Raw genomic sequence first — 14,137 nt, 5'->3', positions numbered from 1 at the left:
AAATAAATTAAATGAAACGATAAAATCACTCATGATGCCCGTTGTAATCCGTTGCCTCTGCTCTGAGTCTCCGTTGCTATGGTTACAAACTAGCAGTTGAGCCAGCGCAATAATTTAGAACCTGTCATCAGGCAATTTGACCGGAACGTCTTTTTAGCTGTCCTATAACACTTTTTAACGGACACCCTGCAGCCAATCAGAATTGAGTATTCACCCAGACCATGGTATAATAGCTTTAATCAGTTCAAAAATGTAATTGAAATATTGTGAACAAACAAACCAAAACAACACCGACCGGTGTATGAGAATAATATAACTCAAATTAGTTCACTAATTCACTTACTTGTAATAAACTTGAGTAGCGTTCAATCCAATAACCAAAATCAACAAAAAGAGACCTCAGTTGAAGAAAACGAGGCTAGGCCTATATGGCTTCCACTCACTGTGCGCGAACGCACGAGGGTAGGCCAAACAAACGTCCCTCCCGCTGCGAACAGCGAGTCGTCAGGGCACAAACAAACTTAAACTTACTTTATAATAACGAACGATGGTGAGAACAAGCCGTTCACTTACCAGCGCCGCTGCTAGCTGCTACCGAACTCACTCGGGAGCACTCCTCACCTGGAAAGACACCTGTGAGGATGAGCAGAAATCAACAATGAACATGTATTAAACTTATCGACCCACACGCAATCCACAGGGACACTAGGGGCACCTGCACCGTAGTGACGGATTGAGAATAGTGTGGTCCTGAAAGCGAGAATACTCACGGTCTCGGATGAGGCGAATAAGGCAAAGAGGAGGAGGCAGTGTCACCCGGATACTCTTATAGACTACGAGTCAAGCCTCCTAAGGTCAGTCACATGACTTTGTTGACATAGGGTCTCGAGGATAGGTAGTAGGATGGCATCATTCAAGGTGAGGACCGTGGTGACGGTCTGAGTGAGGTCGAAATAGATCTATGTGCTGCATTTATTGTATGTAAGGTGCATATATATATCAGTTTATTATTAGTATTGTTATGATTAAATATACTGATGTGTAGTGCCAGCCTCTTGTCCTGGTGGCTCATGCTTGTTATCAGCTCCTTGTCTTTGGCTTTTTAAGTGCAGTTTATATTGCCAACTGGCTATTAGCCAGTGAGAATGAGTGGAAGTTAAAGATTACACATGGGTGGTAAATTTCAACTTAGGTCAAGATAGGCAGGTAAAACTGAGCATATTAGTTGTTAGGACCCAGTATCTGCTCACCAGACAGTGTTTAGATCCAGTTGTAACAGACTGTTTGATACTTAGGAGCAATGTCAGCACTGTTAAGATCCTGTGCTCACAGTCTCAGATCTGTGGATGGACTCAAACACAGCAAGGCTTGGAAATTATGCAGCACAGGTCTGCTCCAGTGGGGTCGGTGAGTTCAATGCATTTTATGTTTAGTGGTCAAATGGCAACATGGTTGTACTCAAGTATTTATTGAAGATGCTTTTAAACCAAGTGACAAAGATCATTGTGAGATATCTAAATAGCCTATAGGATTGGTTGTTCATCAATTTAAAAAAGCACAAATTCAACTATCTATCTGATTCAGAATGGACAGGTTTTATGCCTCTGCTCCGGTGACAGGTGTGGCTATACGTTTTTGTCTGTCCCATTGCTGTGAACACAATATCTCAACAACACCTTGGGGGAATTTCCTCAACTTTGGCACAAACGTCCACTTGAACTTGATGAACTGATCAGATTTCCTTGGTTTAAGGTCACATTGCAATATCTCAAGAATCTCAAGAATGCCTTTCTTCAATTTTGGCACCAACCTCAACTTGGACTCAAAGAAAAATGATCAGATTTTGGTAGTTAAAGGTCAAGGGTCAAAGGTCACTGTGTCACTGTAAATTACCCGTAATGCATCTCAACCAACTACAGTTTAATCAGAAGATATTTGGGTTTGTTATTCTAGTACCGGCTAATGTAGTCTTGCTAGTCTAAAGCAGAGGAGGACTGAGCTTACGGAGGGCTGGAGAGATCACTTGCAAAGTTGTAGCCCATGGATGTATTATTAGATCCGAAAACCTGACCCCAAGATGGTGCCTATTCAGTCCAGTGAGAAATGCTCACCAAAAAAGTTAAAAGCTTCTGGGTTACCTTCAGGGTATGCTACTCACTGAACATGCACAGTAGTTGACTGCAGTATTGATATGAGCATTGTGGCCAATTTGGTCCAAGGACTGTCGCTGGAAGATGCCTTTTGTTTTGGTTGCATTAAAAAGAGGAACATGAAAATTACTTGTTACTTAAACTGACTGCTGTGCTTTTCCTCATTCTTTGTATGCCAGGTCCCTCCATGTGGACACTCCTCCCAACAAACCCTCTCTGACTACCAGCTATGTCCATGGCACCTCCACCATCCCTCTGCTCCCCCTGACTGTAGGCCAGTGCCTGGACTCCACAGTGCAACGCTGGCCTGACCGTGAAGCTGTGGTCTTCCTGCAGGATGCTGGCCTGACCGTGAAGCTGTGGTCTTCCTGCAGGATGGCATCCGGAAAACCTTTGCACAGTTTCAACAAGATGTGATTCATTTCAATGTTAACTCAATAAAATAGCTGTTAGAACTTTTTACACCTGACAAAATCACGTGTTAATCCTAAAGCACAGAATGTGCCTTTTTAAAATGACTGTCTGGTGTGTCAGTGACTTTAAATGATGCAGCTCCCATGAAATTTATATTCACAATGTGAATTTGTTATTTTCTTCTTAAGGAAATCATCACGTCCTCTGAATTACAGGAATACCTTCATTGCATGCAGTAAAAAGAAATCATTAAACGCTAACAAAGGCAGGAAAGCTAAATTGTAAAATGTCAGAATTCTACTGTCAGCAGTGACAACACCTGCTATTGTTGTGACATTTGTTGGTGCAGGTTGACAAGGCGGCTGCAGGTCTGCTTGCTTTGGGCCTGAAGAGAGGCGACAGACTGGGGGTTTGGGGACCCAACACGTATGAATGGGTCCTTTTCCAACATGCGTCAGCCAAAGCTGGAATTATAATGGTCAGTATCAGAGTTGTTTACAGATTTGAAATTAGATTTACAGTTTAATCTTGTGGTTTAACAGTGTGCTCTGTGTTCCCAAACACCCTGCTGTAAAGTGTCAGTGAGCAGGACATTGACCCTCATCAGGGGCCCTGGAGAGCTACTCTGTTGTTGTAAAAGAGAAGTATTTATTTCTATATGCAGTATGTTGTAATATGGCATTCAGCCATGTAGTGCAGAATGTATCATGTGTAAGACATGGTATTTACTTCAAAGCCCTTTGAAAAATGTATGGTGAAGGGTTGCATGTACATTTGCCGTGAAACTGTTGTTGTATGTGCAGGTGGCATTGAACCCGGCCTATCAGGTGAAGGAAGTGGAGTTTACTCTAAAGAAGGTAGTAACTAAGTACATTCACTCCAGGTACCTGTACTGTACTTGAGTTGTTTGTTTGTTTTTTTGCTACTTTATACTTCTGCTATATTATAATTTAGAGGCAAATATTGTTGTTTACTTCACTTCCTTTATTTTATACCGTTAGTTTTTAGTTAATTTTTAGGTTCATATTGATAATAAAAATATAAATAGACAAAACATGTTTCTCTGAAATAGGTCATACACCATACGAGTTTTACTTTAGTACTTTAGGTGAAGTATTATTTTAGAATGCAGGACTTTTACTAGTAACAGAGTGTTTCTACACTGTGACATTGCTACATTTACTTCCGTAAAATGTCTGAGTACTTCTTCCACCAGTGAGAACCACATGTATTTTCTCAGAAAAAATAATCCTTATATAGTACTGTGTGAGAATATAAATTCAACAGACCTGATTTGTCACATGCAGGTCCAGTGTAAAGCTGTGGTCTGCCCGACTCACTTTAAAACCCAAAATTTCTGTGAGATGCTGAGGGAGCTCTGCCCAGAGATCGACACAGAGCCAACAGGCACGGTCAAAAGCTCCAGGTTTGACTGAGCCAATGAGAAATGTCACATTTAACACATGTTCTTCCTCTGTTGTTATTGTGCGAGCAAGACTCTGTAAATACTTCACACATTGTCTACAGTTAATGGTGCTGTGAATGTAATATAACCTGTCCTTGGTCTGCCAGGTTGCCAGACTTGCGAATGGTGATTGTGACAGATAGCAGACAGCCAGGGATGCTCCACGTAGAGGATGTGATGCAAGCAGGAGAGAGTCGACACCACAAAGAGCTGATGGATCTGCAGAGTAAACTGTCCTTCGATGAGCCCATCAACATCCAGTTCACATCAGTAACCTTCAGCATCTTTCACACTATCACACATGCACTGTATACCTTGTGTAACTTGACTGGAAAATGATGCTTGTTTATTTGTTCCAGGGGACTACAGGGAGTCCAAAGGCAGCATGTCTTTCCCACCACAACATCGTAAACAATGCTTATTTTTTGGGTCTTCGACTTGGTTATGACTGGAGAGTAAGTCCATATTTGTCTTTTGATATAAAGAAAACGCAGGTAGTGAAATGTAATAAATCTTATTTTCCGCATTTCTATCAGCCTCAGGTGCGAGTGTGCATTCCCGCACCCATGCACCACACCTTTGGTACTGTAGGTGGAGGGATTTGTATGGCAGTACATGGCATCACACTGGTCTTCCCTTCCCCTGGCTACAACAGCCGAGCCAACATAGAGGCCATTCAGAGTGAAAAGTATGGCATGCTGCTCATCACCTAAATGACTATCAAATAAACAAAGTTATGCAACTTAACTGATTCTTGTTTTTTACCCAAGATGCAGTGTCTTCTATGGCACTCCCACAATGTATATTGACATGCTCAGCCAACCAGACTCACACAAGTATGATATGTCATCAATTGAAATTGGTAAGTGATTTTTAAAAAATTACTGTGTTGTATTGGAACAGGTGTGGTGTTTAGCAAGCTTTTACCTAAGTGTTGCTGTGTTTTAGGCATCATGGGAGGTGCTCCATGCCCTCCTGAGGTTGCGAGAAGATTGAAAACAGACATGAACATGAAAGGCATAATGGTAAGTGGTTGTACATCCTGTATTAAACTAATGTCAGTATAGCTTCTCCAGCATGTGTGAACATGTGTGCATCATGTTTTAATAGTGTACTTATGGAACCACTGAGAACAGCCCCGTAACATTTCTGGGATTCCCACAAGACAACGAGGAGCTGAAGATAAATACTGTTGGATGCATCATGAACCACACTGAGGTACTGTATGTCTTATTTTTTGGACAAACCTTTATCTACCCATCACCATAACTATATTGTGATTTAGTGTGCTGGTGTGTCTTCATTATAGGCCAAAGTGGTGGACCCTACTACTGGGGAGATTGTCCCTCTGGGGGCCTCAGGAGAGCTGATGATCAGAGGCAGCTGTGTGATGCATGGATACTGGGACGATCCGGAGAAGACCAGAGAGGTTATCTCCCAAGACCGCTGGTACAGGACTGGGTAAGATCCTACATGTACCATGTGCGCTAATGGGTATTAAAAAAGTAAATACAAGGATTCATGCTCAGGTGGGAAATATTGTATGTTACATGTGACAGTGTCAAATTTAGAAATTCAGTTACAATTATCTGATATATTTCTAATCTTAAGCTCACTCATCTCACATTTAGCTGATTTCTCCTCATTCCAAACAAACATGATGTGGGTCCACAAAATCAGGCTTTGGAGCACCTCCAGACTTTATATCCTATGATATCTCAAGTTTGGGACTTCTCCGGTTTCTGGCTTTGAGAGAGAGTAGTTCATGTTCACATATTGATTCAACTTTCCTTGGCCATGGAAATAACATACTGGAATTCATTCTTTGGGTGGTGTTCCCCTTGAAGATTTCACATTTAGAATTACATTTAATATTTAGATATGTCAGTTGTTGTTGTTTTTTACATAAACACATTGTTAACAGTTAATGTAACCTACTTTTTTCATTAAGCACTCCATTATACGTTGTGTTTTGTTTTTTTCTTCTTCTACACAGTGACACGGCCAGTTTGAACAGTCTGGGATACTGCCGCATTGAAGGACGCATAAAGGACATGATCATCCGAGGAGGGGAGAACATCTACCCTGCTGAGATAGAGCAGTTCCTTGCTACACACACCAAAGTTCAGGACGTGCAGGTGAGACTTGAAACCACTAGATGGCAGCAAAGATCAGAGACATTGTCTCTGAACAGCCGACGGCAAAAATACACCTTGAAGCCAAACTTTCTCTAGTTGTTGTATTTCTCTGTCTGTTTCCCAGGTGGTTGGAGTGAAAGATGAGCGGATGGGTGAGCAGGTGTGTGCTTGCATCAGGCTGAAGGAGGGCCAGACCTCCAGTGCAGAGGAGATAAAAGCATTCTGCAAAGGCCAGGTGAGAGTAGGTGATTTAATACAATATCCCAGCATACTCATAATCAAAGCACAGCTTTTCAGTTTGTGTTGTTTCTTCCTAGATTTCTCACTTCAAGATCCCACACTATGTGATGTTCGTAGACAGCTACCCTCTGACAGCTGTAGGAAAGGTACACGCTTTTGATCTGACACCAACAACCTAACTATTAAGATGGCAGCGGTAAAATATGGTTGATTACTACACTGAGACTGAAATGGCTGCTGCTTTTTGTTTTTACAGGTGAAGAAGAACATACTGAAGGAAGAAATGGAGAAGAAATTATTCCATTGATGTTGTTTTAGTGGAAAAACTGTTAAGTATATTAATGAGGGGTGTCCTTTTGCATGATGTGAATGAACCAATTAAGACATGCTCCTGGATCAACATCTCACAGTGCGTTCCTGGACCAACACTGCAATGAACCGATCACAGCCCTCTGACATCATCACTGTGCTGCTCCGAGCTCAACCAAGTTTTCCAAGATTAAGTTTGTCCAATTGAACAAAATTCTCCGTAACACCGGACAAAAACCTCATAAACTACGGCAGGATTAGCAAGTTAGCTTGCTAACTAGGTAGGCTATGCTAACAAGCTTAAAACAATATTCTAGCCTATTGGGAAGCTTACTTGTTAGCATAGCCTCCCTTGTTAGCAAGCTAACTCATCTAGCTAATCCTCATAAGGATTTTGTTCACTTGTCCTAACTTCTACTTTGTAAATGTAGCTTAGCTCTGAAGAAGCTCAAAGAATTTTAAAAGAAGCACAGGCGCAGCACACTGATGATTTTAGAGGGCCTTGACTGGTTGATAGCAATGTTGGTCCTGGATTGCACTGTGGGATGCTTGTAGCAATGTTGGTCCTGGATTGCACTGTGGGATGCTTGATCCATGTCCTACTTGGCATGGATCTGCGTGTTCACAGGAAAAAGTATCCCATGGCCTGTAGGTGGCACTGCAGGCCCCATCATGTGAAGCTGTAATCATTCAAACCAACATTTTGTTCAGTTTGTGATTATCAACCTTTTGAATGAAAAAAAGTCATCACTTTATCATTTTATCCTGTCAGACATTTGTAGCATAACACAACATGTTTTAGCCATATCTCAAGAATGTATATGTAATTATGACAAAATGTCACACATATGTCTAATAGCATGATGACATTCTATATCCAAAGGTCAAAGGTCATCTTCACTGTGGCATCATAATGTAACTTTTCTGGCCATTATTCAGCGCCATAACTCAGGAACAGATGCAATGTGCAATACAATTTCTGTGCTACCAAGTCAAGTTGACAAGGGTTTGGCATTATATTGTTCATCTTTGAAATATTTCTGTGTCAATTTGTTAGACAAGATGTTTCAATAAATTTCCACTTTCTATTTACGCTTTACGCTGCTGCAACTCTTTTAGAATCTTACTGGATTTTATGATTTATAGTTTTACAAATCTATGATTTTATGAATCAGTCAGTCCATGTTTTAAACTGTTTTTAAATGTCCTTTTATATTAAATTGCCTTGTCTGTTTTATGTCCACTATGTCTATTTTCATGTGAAGCACTCAGTGCTTATAATGCGCTCGTTGTAGAGAACTCTGTGCTGCATTTATTGTATGTAAGGTGCATATATATATCAGTTTATTATTATTATTGTTATTATTAAATATACTGATGTGTAGTGCCAGCCTCTTTCGGTCCTGGTGGCTCATGTTTGTTATCAGCTCCTTGTCTTTGGCTTTTTTAGTGCAGACAGTATACATCTTTCTAAATTGACAACTGGCTTGTAGCCAGTGAGAATGAGTGGAAGTTAAAGATTACACATGAGAGGTAAATTTCAACTCAAGAAAGGCAGGAAAAAAAGAGCATATTAGTTGTTAGGACCCAGTATCTTCTCACCAGCGAGTGTTTAGATCCAGCTGTAACAGACTGTTTGATACTTAGGAGCAATGTCAGCACTGTTAAGATCCTGTGCTCACAGTCTCAGATCTGTGGATGGACTCAAACACAGCAAAGCTTGGAAATTACCCAGCACAGGTCTGCTCCAGTGGGGTCGGTGAGTTCAATGCTTTTTATGTTCAGTGGTGAAATGGCAACATGGTTGTACTCAAATACTTATTGAAGATGCTTTTAAATCAAGTGACAAAGATCAGAACATAGAATTGGTTGTCAGTCAGTGATTTAAAAAACAGTATTACAGACAATACTAATCTCACTGGGTCCATCACTTTTAGCCAGGAGGAGGTCAAATTAAACAGCTGGTTGTCATTTAACATTTTAACCTTCAGTGTGCCCCTGACTGCCTGTATTTCTCATTTGCAAACTGTTGATAAGCAATATTATCATCTAGGTATAAATTTCAGGCAATAAATATTCAGTTCATCTTCCAGAGCCAAGTCTTATATTGAGACATTGCATTAGGACTAATGACAAAGAAATTCAACAATTGTTTGCATAACACCAGCTGACTCAGAATGGACAGCTTTTATGCTGTTGAATGAGGCATTATGTCCATATGTACATACATACGTCCATCAATGCAATATATCAAAAATGCCTTGAGGGACTTTCTTCAAATTTGGCACAAAGTCCACTGGGACTCAGCAATGAATTGATTGGATCAAAGGTGAAAGGTCAAAGGTGAAAGGTTGAGGTAACCTCATTGGCGCCGATTCAGTCCAGTGAGAAATGCTCAACAACTGGGTTAACTTTGGGGTATGCTGCCTACTGAACGTGTGCAGTAGTCGATTGCAGTATTGGTATGAAAAGTGCGGCCAATTTGGGGCAGGGACTGACGCTGGAAGATGCTTCTTGTTCTGGTGGGCTACAGTTCAAAAAAGGAACATGAAAATTACTTGTTTCTTAGGAAAACATATTCTTTTACTCGTGTGCTGTACTTGTAGGTTATGCCACCTCTGCTACGAATTCAACTGAATATTTCTGAGTTCATGGTTATGCCACCTCTGCTACGAATTCAACTGAATATTTCTGAGTTCATGGTGACCCAACGTACTGGAAAATGTGGAGATTCATTTTTATTACAAAAGAGGAAACTCAATGATCATGACTATAATGACAAAAATAAGCACAGACTGTTTTTCTATGTAATGTTTTGTCAGCTTTAAGGGTTATTATCAGTGCACTGAAACAGTGGCTCCTTCTTGGTGTGAAACACCTGTGCTTTCCTAATTCTATGTATGCCAGGTCCCTCCATGTGGACACTCCTCCCAACAAACCCTCTCTGACTACCAGCTACGTCCATGGCACCTCCACCATCCCTCTGCTCCCCCTGACTGTAGGCCAGTGCCTGGACTCCACAGTGCGGCGCTGGCCTGACCGTGAAGTTGTGGTCTTCCTGCAGGACGGCATCCGGAAAACCTTTGCACAGTTTCAACAAGATGTCGGTTTTAGATTCGGTGCCTTTATGCATGTTTCAACCCTTAAAAACTATCCATGATCTGAAGAATGATTACTGTGGTGACAAAATATCTGCTGTTGTGACGCAGGTTGACAAAGCAGCTGCAGGTCTGCTTGCTTTGGGCCTGAAGCGAGGCGACAGACTGGGGGTTTGGGGACCCAACATGTATGAATGGATCCTTTTCCAGTTTGCTTCAGCCAAAGCTGGAATTATACTGGTCAGTGTGGGAGTTGTTTACAGATTTACAGCTTAATATTGTAGTTAAAGAGTGTGCTCTGTGTTCCCAAACACCCTGCTGTCAAGTGTCAGTGAGCAGGACATTGACCCCTATCAGAGGCCCTGGAGAGCTACTCTGTTGTTGTAAAAGAAATAAGTATTTATATCTATGTACAGTATGACACTAAGGGAACTCTTAAATCACACATCAGATCTTGATCAATACATTATTTAAGTTGAAAATCTTTACTGATGTACATTGTATGATTTGTTGAGAACAAAATGGCATAACACCAGTCATTGAAAACCAAAATCATTAACCAATTGATGGCTGGATTCAAAATCCCATTAAAAGTAGAAAGTACATCTTGAAATCACAGGCTGATCCTTTTATCACAGCAATTCATACTGTGACTCAGTAGTGTGTATGACCCCCATGTGCCTGCATGCACTCCCAACGTCATCTGGGCATGCACCTGATGAGTTGGCGGATGGTGTCCTGGGGGATATCCTCCCAGATTCAGGGCATCAGTAAGATCCAGTGAGGGCCAGTCAATGGCATCAATGATTTCATCCAGGAACTGCGTACACACTCTGGCCACATGAGGCCAGGCATTGTTCTGCACCAGGAAGAACCCAGGGCTCACTGCACCAGCGTAAGGTCTGGCAGTCACTCTGAGGATTTCACCTATCAGCAGTCAGGGTACCCTTGGCTGTGACATGGAAGTCTGTGCGACCCTCCTCCCCAGACCATCACTGACCCACCGCCAAATCGGTCATACTTGATGATGTTACAGGCAGCATAACGTTCACCACAGTGTCTCCAGACTCTTTCACACCTGTCACATGTGCTCAGTGTGAACATGCTCTCATCCGTGAAAAGAACGGGGCACCAGTGGCAGACCTGCCAATTCTGGTGTTCTCTGGTGAGTGCCAATCGAGCTGCACAGTGCTTGGCTGAGAGTCCAGGTTCCACGAGAGGACGTCAAGCCCTCATGGAGTCTGTTTCTGACAGTTTGGTCAGAAACATGCACACCAGTAGCCTGCTGGAGGTCATTCTGTACAGCTCTGGCAGTGCTCCTCCTTGCACAAAGCAGCAGATATACCTGTCCGGCTGCTGGGTTGATGCTCTTCTACAGCCCTGTACAGCTCTCCTTGTGTAATGGCTGGTCTCCTGGTATCTCCTCCATGCTCTTGAGACTGTGCTGGGAGACATAGCAAACCTTCCTATGACCACGTATGTATGGATGTGCCATCCTGGAGGAGCTGGACTATCTGTGTAACCTGACTGGGCTGCACGTACTACCTCATACTACCAGCAGAACACAAAACTAAAGAAGAATCAGTCAGGAAGGATAAGCAGAGCAAATGTCTGTGGACACCACAAGACAACCCCCCTTTTTGGGGGTTGTCTTGCTTTTGCCTCTCCATTGCACCTGTTGTCACTTTCATTTGCACCAAAGCAGGTGAAACAGATTCACAATCACGTGTTCTCCCTAAACTGACCAATTGAAATCCCTGACATTAAACTGACTTGGTGTGATATTATGACGATTAAGAGTTGCCTTAATTTGTTTGAGCAGTGTGATCATGTAGTGCAGATTATATCATGTGTACAATATGGCATGTCCTATAAGGACCTTTGAAAATGTGTTGAGGGGTTGTATACAAAGATGTGAAACCGTTGTTATATGTGCAGGTGCCATTGAACCAGGCCTATCAGGTGAAGGAAGTGGAGTTTACTCTAAAGAAGGTAGTAACTAAGTACATTCACTTGAGGAACTTGTACCGTACTGTATTTCAGTTTTTTGCTACTTTACACTTACTCCACTACATTTATTTTATACCTTCAGTTTCAAGTTACTTTTCAGGTTCATATTAATAATACAAAATATAAATAGACAATACATGGTTCTTTGAAATGAGTCATACAGCATACAAGTTTTTACTTTAGTATTTTGAATGAAATACTATTGTGTAGTATTTCTACACTGCGGTATTGCTACATTTACTACATTTTACTTAAGTAAAAGACCTGAGACTTCCACCACATGAGAGAACTACATGTATTTTCATAGAAAAAAACTATCCTTATATATAACTCTGTGAGAATATAAATGCAACAGACCTGATTTGTCACATGCAGGTCCAGTGTAAAGCTGTGGTCTGCCCAACTCACTTTAAAACCCAAAGTTTCTGTGAGATGCTGAGGGAACTCTGCCCAGAGATCAACACAGCTCCAACAGGCACAATCAAAAGCTCCAGGTTTGACTGAGCCAATGAGAAATGTCACATGTAACGCATATTCTTCCTGTATTCTCATTTTGGGAGCAAGAGACTGTAAATACTTAACACACAATCTACAGTTAATGGTACAGTGGATATCCTGTTTTGGGTCTGCCAGGTTGCCAGACTTGCGAATGGTGATTGTGACAGATAGCAGACAGCCAGGGATGCTCCACGTAGAGGATGTGATGCAAGCAGGAGAGAGTCGACACCACAAAGAGCTGATGGATCTGCAGAGTAAACTGTCCTTCGATGAGCCCATCAACATCCAGTTCACATCAGTAACCTTCAGCATCTTTCACACTATCACACATGCACTGTATACCTTGTATAACTTGACTGGAAAATGATGCTTGTTTATTTGTTCCAGGGGACTACAGGGAGTCCAAAGGCAGCATGTCTTTCCCACCACAACATCGTAAACAATGCTTATTTTTTGGGTCTTCGAATGGGTTATGGATGGAGAGTAAGTCCATATTTGTCTTTTGGGTTATGGATGGAGAGTAAGTCCATATTTGTCTTTTGACTTAAAGAAAACGCAGGTAGTGAAAGTGATATTAATCTTAAAGGCCATATTTCTCTCAGCCTCAGGTGCGAGTGTGTGTGCCTGTACCCATGTACCACTGCTTTGGCTCTGTGGCTGGAGGGATGAGTATGGCAGTACATGGCATCACACTGGTCTTCCCTTCCCCTGGCTACAACAGCCGAGCCAACCTAGAGGCCATTCAGAGTGAAAAGTATGGCATGCTGCTCATCACCTAAATTACTTTTAAATAAACAACATTATGTAACTTAATAGATTCTTACTTTTCTCACTGAAGGTGCAATTTTTTCTATGGCACTCCGACAATGTACATTGACATGCTCAGCCAACCAGATTTACACAAGTACGATTTGTCATCAATTGAAGCTGGTGAGTGATTTGAAGACTGTGTTGTATTTAGATTGGTGTTTAGCAAGCTTTTCAATAAGTGCTGCTGTGTTTTAGGCCTCATGGGAGGTTCTCCGTGCCCTCCTGAGATAGTGAGAAGACTGAGAACAGACATGAACATGAAAGAAATAACGGTGAGAGGTTTTATGTCCAATATAAAACTTATACGAGTATATCTTCTCATATGAGAACATGTGTGCATCGTGTGTTAACAGTTAGGTTATGGAACCACTGAGAACAGTCCCTTAACATTTCTGGGATTCCCACAAGACAACGAGGAGCTGAAGATAAATACTGTTGGATGTATCATGAACCACACTGAGGTACGACCCATTTTTTGCATGAACTTTTATCTGCACATCACCATAACTATACTGTGATTTAGTGTGCTGATGTGTCTTCACTACAGGCCAAAGTGGTGGACCCTACTACTGGGGAGATTGTCCCTCTGGGGGCCTCAGGAGAGCTGATGATCAGAGGCAGCTGTGTGATGCATGGATACTGGGATGATCCTGAGAGGACCAGAGAGGTTATCTCCCAAGACCGCTGGTACAGGACTGGGTAAGATCCTATACAGTGATCAGCTACAACGGAACCAGTGACTGGTGAAGGGTCTGCATTGGTGTTTGTGAGGGTGNCCTCTGGGGGCCTCAGGAGAGCTGATGATCAGAGGCAGCTGTGTGATGCATGGATACTGGGATGATCCTCCCAAGACCGCTGGTACAGGACTGGGTAAGATCCTATACAGTGATCAGCTACAACGGAACCAGTGACTGGTGAAGGGTCTGCATTGGTGTTTGTGAGGGTGGTGCTTTGTCAAGTGGCATCCACATTAATGTCAAGACCCAGGGCTTTGCCAGCAGAACA

The 14,137-nt window shown here is 42.1% G+C and overlaps 2 protein-coding genes across 2 annotated transcripts in view; both read left to right on the top strand.

Moving 5' to 3' along the window:
* Positions 1 to 1,300: 1,300 nt before the first annotated feature.
* On the top strand, positions 1,301 to 6,989 carry LOC126405078 (medium-chain acyl-CoA ligase ACSF2, mitochondrial-like). The gene is made up of 17 exons (XM_050068616.1): positions 1,301 to 1,407; positions 2,330 to 2,451; positions 2,487 to 2,563; positions 2,914 to 3,042; positions 3,368 to 3,421; positions 3,872 to 3,990; positions 4,137 to 4,299; positions 4,389 to 4,484; positions 4,566 to 4,717; positions 4,800 to 4,891; positions 4,978 to 5,054; positions 5,140 to 5,247; positions 5,339 to 5,490; positions 6,026 to 6,167; positions 6,292 to 6,402; positions 6,485 to 6,553; positions 6,664 to 6,989. Exons 1-17 carry the CDS (start codon positions 1,301 to 1,303, stop codon positions 6,712 to 6,714), a joined length of 1,821 nt encoding a protein of 606 aa, XP_049924573.1. The 3' UTR covers positions 6,715 to 6,989.
* A 1,293-nt stretch (positions 6,990 to 8,282) lies between these two features.
* LOC126405076 (medium-chain acyl-CoA ligase ACSF2, mitochondrial-like) overlaps positions 8,283 to 14,137 on the top strand; it is an 11,292-nt gene continuing 5,437 nt past the window's right edge. The window contains exons 1-12 of the mRNA XM_050068612.1: positions 8,283 to 8,475; positions 9,624 to 9,819; positions 9,926 to 10,054; positions 11,753 to 11,806; positions 12,200 to 12,318; positions 12,458 to 12,620; positions 12,710 to 12,805; positions 12,925 to 13,076; positions 13,161 to 13,252; positions 13,328 to 13,404; positions 13,486 to 13,593; positions 13,680 to 13,831. Coding sequence (XP_049924569.1) covers positions 8,369 to 8,475; positions 9,624 to 9,819; positions 9,926 to 10,054; positions 11,753 to 11,806; positions 12,200 to 12,318; positions 12,458 to 12,620; positions 12,710 to 12,805; positions 12,925 to 13,076; positions 13,161 to 13,252; positions 13,328 to 13,404; positions 13,486 to 13,593; positions 13,680 to 13,831 — 1,445 coding nt within the window. The 5' untranslated portion in view covers positions 8,283 to 8,368. The remainder of the gene's footprint in view (positions 8,476 to 9,623; positions 9,820 to 9,925; positions 10,055 to 11,752; positions 11,807 to 12,199; positions 12,319 to 12,457; positions 12,621 to 12,709; positions 12,806 to 12,924; positions 13,077 to 13,160; positions 13,253 to 13,327; positions 13,405 to 13,485; positions 13,594 to 13,679; positions 13,832 to 14,137) is intronic.

Source organism: Epinephelus moara, chromosome 18 (genome assembly GCF_006386435.1).
Source record: "Epinephelus moara isolate mb chromosome 18, YSFRI_EMoa_1.0, whole genome shotgun sequence".
Classification (NCBI taxonomy): Eukaryota; Metazoa; Chordata; class Actinopteri; order Perciformes; family Serranidae; genus Epinephelus; species Epinephelus moara.
This window is presented reverse-complemented; position numbering and strand designations above follow the sequence as displayed.

Excerpts from the sequence above, each read along its gene's own strand:
- LOC126405078 (XM_050068616.1), top strand. The coding sequence starts at position 1,301 with ATGTCAGCACTGTTAAGATCCTGTGCTCACAGTCTCAGATCTGTGGAT. Across the intron at positions 3,422-3,871 it reads TGGAGTTTACTCTAAAGAAG|GTCCAGTGTAAAGCTGTGGT; the intron begins GTAGTAACTAAG and ends TGTCACATGCAG. Across the intron at positions 6,168-6,291 it reads CCAAAGTTCAGGACGTGCAG|GTGGTTGGAGTGAAAGATGA; the intron begins GTGAGACTTGAA and ends TCTGTTTCCCAG.